Source organism: Olea europaea, chromosome 13, assembly GCF_002742605.1.
Source record: "Olea europaea var. sylvestris chromosome 13, O_europaea_v1, whole genome shotgun sequence".
In the NCBI taxonomy this organism is placed as follows: Eukaryota; Viridiplantae; Streptophyta; class Magnoliopsida; order Lamiales; family Oleaceae; genus Olea; species Olea europaea.
In genome coordinates, this window is record NC_036249.1 from 15,923,293 (window position 1) to 15,930,431 (window position 7,139).

The 7,139-nt window shown below is 29.8% G+C and overlaps 1 protein-coding gene across 1 annotated transcript in view; it reads left to right on the plus strand.

The window, feature by feature from the left end:
* The first annotated feature begins 1,290 nt into the window (after nucleotides 1-1,290).
* Nucleotides 1,291-7,139, plus strand: part of LOC111408479 (transcription factor GTE12-like) — a 15,552-nt gene continuing 9,703 nt past the window's right edge. Inside the window, exons 1-2 of the mRNA XM_023038232.1 lie at nucleotides 1,291-1,325; nucleotides 1,696-1,771. Of these exons, the coding sequence (XP_022894000.1) occupies nucleotides 1,291-1,325; nucleotides 1,696-1,771 (111 nt within the window). The remainder of the gene's footprint in view (nucleotides 1,326-1,695; nucleotides 1,772-7,139) is intronic.

The window sequence follows — 7,139 nt, forward strand, 5'->3', positions numbered from 1 at the left end:
CACATTTTTTTTTTCCTCCCCCCCCCCCCCCCCCCCTTCTTTTTTTTTGGTAATATTCTTATACTCAAGTTTCCATTAATTAGCACATCTAGTCTATCATTCTTTGAAATGAAATCGTCAATAGGGACAAGATGTACCAATTAGGTTAATTATAAGAATACTACGGAAAATTTTTTGGAGAAGCTAGTGTGAGCAAAAGTCGAACACTTCTGGTGCAATTAAAAGCAGTTGAAATAAAAGAAAATGAGGTGAAAATTACCATTGTTTAATCTTCTGGTTTATGTGATGTTTTACTAATCTATATTCTATATTTTAATTTTTAAACATTTTTAATACGTTAAAATACATAACGTAATTAAGATAGATTTCCTAAGCAATTTAGTAGCCTTGAAAAATCTGTAAGGGGCCATCTTGAAGGATAAATAATAAATGCAACATCGTCGACAAGAAATTTCGACACTGGTGTCAACATTTTTGTGGGTGAATATGATGATCGAAGGAAACTCTCAGGAGTTGTTCTTGAATTCGATAAACATTATCAACTCGAATGCTGGTTTTTGTGTATAATTGTGGACAAACTTTAAGTTGATGATCACCACGATATTACTCTCAGTGATAATCAACATATACCACTCATTCGAGTTAAATAAAATGATTAAACATCAATTTTTACCTTTGATTACTACTTGCTTACTCAAAAATAAAAGACTACTGGTTGTTCATACACCTTTATATAATATTACACGTCTATCATCCATCTTAATTTTGTTCATCCTTGTGGCACAAAAATCACGTGATGGATGAAACTTTGATTTGACAATAACGATATTAAAACTTGAAAGTTAATTAAATGAATAATCACTAATCTTTACCTTCAGTTATTGCTTGCTCACTTAAAAATAAAAGGTTACCAATTACTCACCCACATTTTACACAATATTACACATCATCATCTATCAAAGCAAGTGATAACCAAAGGTAAAATTTGATAATTACTCATCTTGAAAATCCCAAATCCTTGAAGTGGAAGAGATGAAGTAGTGGAAGTTTATAGAAAAGAACAAAAAATCACAAAAATTCGAACTTGTTGTTTTGAAAGATCAAATACCAAGAAAAAGGTAATAATTTGAGAAACTTCTCAAAACTTTATTTAATTCAAAATTCAATTGAATATAAAGATTAATTACAACTCGTATTTAAAGCTTCACCGCAACTCGAGACACCGGATTAACTATAAGATACCGTTTCGGTGGCTGCTACAATGTCATTAAGTGGTGCTTGCTTTGAGCAATGACATCACCTAGTGATATCGTCACTGTGCTCAGGTGATAATGCCACTACAAAAAGGCCAATGAAGGTGTATCGAAGTAGGATGGGTGAAGATCAAGCAAGCCTAGTAGAAAATGAAATCCATGTGAGTAGGGGACCTCTATTTTTATCATTTGGGCGCGAAAGCCCATCTTGGAACTTCAATGGTATTATGACTACAATGATGATGGTTGTGCGGTGGATGTGAAGAAGGTATGAGAGATGTGGAGGTTGGTAGACTTAGCTGAGGTGAAAATGGAGTTCAAGGGCTGGGGGGGGGGGTGGAGTTTGGTCTATTCAAGTAGCTAAGGTTATCGTCGTGCAGGTGGAAAAGGATATGGGCGATTTGTTGATGGTTTTATTGTGGGCGATTTTCTTATTCTATAGTATACGCTATGGTAGTGTTGGCTGTGATAGTGGTGGTCTATATGGTGGTTGTGTTACTGATTTTAGGTTGGAGATTGTATAAAAAAGGCATTGTGATCAATTATTTAGATGATTGTGACCATAGGTCACAGGTCATTGCTCATAGGTCATAGATCAAATAGTATATGTTACAGGTCACACTTCACATATCACATATCATATTGTATGGATTACAAATCAATGTCAATAGCTCACAATTATCTGATCATAGATCGAAGTGCATTGGTCACATTTAGCAAGTTATATGTCAAAGTGCATAGATCACAAATCATAAATTCAAGAGATTTGATTACATGCCATTAGATCAGCTCGCAATTCACAAATTCAAGAGATTTGATTACATGCCATTGAATCATGTCTCGTATAACAATTCACATGTTAAAATGCACAAGCCAGGGACTAAAAAATTTAGTCACAAATCATTGGCCTAGGTCATATCTCACAAATCAATGAGATTTGGTCATAGGCATTAGATTATGTTATAGATCACATGTAACAAGTTACATGTCAAAGTTTATAAGTCACAGGACAAAGATTCAAGAAAACTAGTCACATGCCATTGGTTTCTTCGACCTCAATTCTCCCAACTATCACAAAATTCAATTAATCAAATATCGACGGTGAGAATTGAAGTTATTTTTCTGGTGAATACTCTGTAACTTAACCTAGTAATTGTTTTTCAATTTCCAAAATTTAAAGGTATGTATGAATGCATTTATTTTCCACAGAAAAATATCATTTTTTTTTCATTCACATTCCTACTTTGGAATGTTTGATTGCTTTTTTTTCATTGAAAATATTTTTCAACTTTTAAAAATATGCCTAATTTTTCTTGTTTTTAAGGAAAATATTTTCTTTAGGAAGAACAAGTTTTTGTTTTCCCAAAACAATGAAAATATTTTTTTTAGGTAATATTTTTCATACCAATCAATCACACTCTAAATTACACTAGCACTGTTCATTCGTCACCTAAGAAAATGATAAGTTGCCGGCGATGCTCAGTCGATGTTTTTCTACGGATCACTATGTTTCTCCTTCTCTCTCTCTACTATTTGAGCAGATGATGCTCATTCACCATAGCGCGACGATCATTTCGTAGTTGAAGAACTCGTCAACGGAGTGGGTGGGTGTGGGGTGATCACTGTAAGACGTGATAGCTGCGGATGGTTGTTTGGTGGGGGTGGGTATGTGTAGATTCGTTTAATTTGATAATATTATTATTTATAATTAAATATTGAACGAACACTTGATTTTTGCATTTTTAAATTTTAATGTCTGGAAATTGATTTGGTGCATACTTAATACACGACTCATGATTTTTTTGCAAAAAAATAAAAATAAACCCGATCCCACTTTTCCTTGAATTTTTCTTCTTTTTTAATTACATCATAGACCTAGTTTGCCTTTTGATGTTGACATGGAAGCTGAAAAATATATCGTCTTATTTGTTTTGACTACCTAATTTTCTTCTTAGTTCGTTTTACATGCTTTCATATTCAAATACAACTGGCACACGGTTTTTAAGCTTGAGCATTACATTATTTGTTTTTAATGTCAAAATAAAGCATTATTAGCAAGAATAAAAAAAATTTATTTCTAATTTCTATAATTATATTCCTATTCACCAACTTCGCCCCTTGTTTTCTTTGGTAATTTTAATCTTATTTATGACATATTACTCTATGTTTTATTAGCTTCAAAAAATTTATTATCAACTAAAATGATGATCGAAAAATATTAATTAGGAAACATATATGTTTGAATATTTAAACGATCTCAATGTGTTAGTTTCTTAAAAGTATACTATATATACGTACGACTCACGCCTTGACTTTTCAAGTACATATATGGGAGCGTTTGTTTCTCATTTTTTCAAAAATGAGAATGAAAAATATAATCGTTATGGGTCCCAAACAAAAGATAGAAATTCAAATTTGATAACTTAATGTGATGAATAACGATCATATTTTTCATTTTAATGACGAAAGAATGAAAAACAAACGGGGGGCATAGTTTGCAATACAATGGACATGCCTCTATCTTCATTTAGTCTTTATTTCATAAAATATAATTAGAAATGAATGAAGGAGTCACTTTAACGTGACATTGTTTAGAAACAATAAGGGAAAAATGTAATATATAAGTGAGTTCCTGAGTATAGAAAAAAATTAGGGGAAAAAAAAGACAGAGAGAGTCGGGAATGAAATAGAGAGAGAGAGGAAAAATATTAATTTTATATTTTTTGAATAATGAAAATTAGGCTCAACTATTGAAATTATTAGTTCATAATAAAGTATTCTATTAATAAATAAAAAAAATTAGAGAAATAATAAATAAAAACTTCCAAAGACAAATACCCTGAACATGGATGATGTGTTCACGTTGATAAACCGGAATATATCTTACTTTATCCCCCGACAAGCCGCTTCCTTAGATTTCTAATGTTTAAAATTATTATTTTACTAGGTACTCATAATGGTGCATTCGTAGCATCAAAAATCCATACCACCTTAATCTTCATGTTGACACCTAATTATATAATATAATTATTTTCTTCTACTTATTCTCTTGTGACGATTGCCCCCATAACATTTTTAAAATTTACTGAAATCATGTAGAATATTTTATTTTTTATTATATCTGTTGTTCTTCATTCTACAAGGTTTTAGTCATTGGTCACATGACAGACCAGCTAACAAGTCACCTCAAATTTGTACTCCACATCACTCGCTAAATTATATGGCCCAAATGTTACCATTGAAAAGAAGAAGTCAAAGTGATACATCAGCTCCGTCGAGACACCATGTTGAGATCTGCTGTAGTTTAACATCGAGGTCCACAATATATTATATTGTCTCTTCAATAATTTTTATCACCTCTGTGAAATTTTTAGCTCTGTCGCTTGTTGATTTTAAAGTTGAGACTGAACTTTATTGTGTACTTTTTTTTGCTTCGCTTTGTCTTCTTTATAACCATATCCAAGTTACCTTCTTGAAGAAAGAAGGCGAAAACTACTTTTCGGATTATCTTCTCTACAAAAATGAATTGATAGTTTGTAAATAAGACTTTTTACCAAATTTATTTAACTTAAATAGATAATGTGAAGTATGAAAAGTAGCATAATTGAATGATACAACCTGTTTCTATGAAGTAATTCCTTTTTAATATACATTAATTTATTCACTTAAAAGAGGGTTCACACTGGGAAGAAACAGACAAGAGGTGACAATATTTTGAAATTACCCATAAGATGACAAAACTTCCAATGTTTTAAATAATTTGGACCCCAACTTATACAGTGTATCTAAGCCACTCTATCTGCATTAATTTATACTTTATTTTTTATAATAAAAGAACTCACACATGCACTCAAAACTGGATTATATGATCCAATGACCTAACCTATACCTTAAAACAAACATTTTAATTGAGAGAAGTGCCATGGAGGTCCCACACTGTATAACTTATATAACTCTTATTTGATAGGAATTTAAATTTAAATTTTAAATTAAGTCAAAATTAACAATAAGTTTTGATTATATATTTTGTGAATTCACAACTTTTCATCTACATATTTTAGCGATTTTTATTAAAATATGTTAAAAATCTGATTTTAATTTTTATCAAACAGGGGCGTAGTATGTTTAGCTTTGTTTGCAATGAATTATCGTGACCAGTAACAAGGTAATGGAGTAGAGTATCATTTTTGTGAGAATTGTGTTATTAATTATCGTGTTTATTTGAATAATCAATTTGAGAAAATTGAGAGAATCGAAATGAAGATTTGTAGTGTACAATTTATGTAGTAACTTGATCCCCAACTTCAAATTTGGAATAAATAAATCTTGAAACCTTTCAATTTTGTTTTGGATCTTAGTAAACCTTTCAACATATGTAGTGTACAATATATGTACATAAATATTTACATAATGGATTACATAATGTCACATGACACTCTACTATTTGTCAGTTTAAAATACAATCAACTTTTCCATCAAATATTTTCCCTCCACATCATATTATATAATCCATCATGTATATTTTTTTTATATACAAGTAACAAAATCCTTTTGTTTTTGTTGCTCAATGATTCTCAGTGGATTCAGCTAAAATGTTGTAGCATGATTGAAATAACCGTTAGTTCAAGCATAGCCAAAGTAAATAAAAAAATAAGGAAAAAAAAATAATGACAAAAGAAGATTACGAAAAGGGCAAAAGGATAATTGCAAAGGAGGTCCTCAATTATGGTCTGTGTAGTAATTGGTCTCTAACTTTTAATTTGTTCACTTCACAATCAAGATGTCTAAAAAGACTATTATAATCTATTCTTAAGTAAAATAAATATAAGTGAATAAGAAAACGGGACAGATATAAAAATAAGATAAAAATAAAAGATAGTAGATAGAAGATAGAAGGGGCATTACTTTGCATATATTGTACGTAACATTTTTAACGGACATTTGTTTATAGGAAAATATGGTGTAAAGTATCTTAAGTCTTTTTTATAGAGACTTTTTTGAATAAATTTTGTGAAAAATGATTTTTAAAAAATATATATATATGTTTAAAAAATTGAAAATGCAGATTTATTTGTAAAATTATTTATAAAAAAATATATGACAAAAATGAAATTATAAAAGATGGGACCAAGGAAATAAAGGCCGACCTAGTATCTAGAGGCATATGCAGCCGCAGTAGGGGAAGAAAGTAAAATATCCCAATTTAAATAATGTTAAATTTTGTTTTAGCCAATCGAAGCAACGGTCTGAAAAAGTGAAGACCAATTGAGTTCTCGATTACATTATCCCTCCTTAAAGTTCCATAACAGGTAACGACTTTACCTGTCGACCTAATCATGTGGCTTTCATTTCTTCATAATTATTATTTTCATTTGTACCAAAATATAATATACTCCACTTGTTTTATAAAAATATATCTACTTTTCTTTTTCATCTATCTCAAATTATAAGACACTTTTCTTATTGAGAATATAGTTAATTTCTTAATTTTTTTAATATGTTCTTATTTAATATATCTTGTTATCAATAAATATGAAATACCATCATTCAATGTAAATGTGTATCAAGAAAAAATATATGTAAAATTTATTGTTCCAAATATATTAATTAAAATTTTCTAATAAGTATGAAAATAAAAACAAGTCTATCTCTATTGGTTGGAGAGACTATATCTTCTGCATGTTTCACCTCGTTAAACTCTTCCAGAGCATTTAATATAAAGGAAAAACCATGACTAATGTTTTAAAATACAATTTAAAAAAAAAATTGTGGACGATTTTCAAAAATAAAATCTGATAGAAAAAAAAAATAAAAATTACGATGTATAATTTAATTAAATAATTCACGATCAGAATAACACATAATTTATTATCACAATTACATATT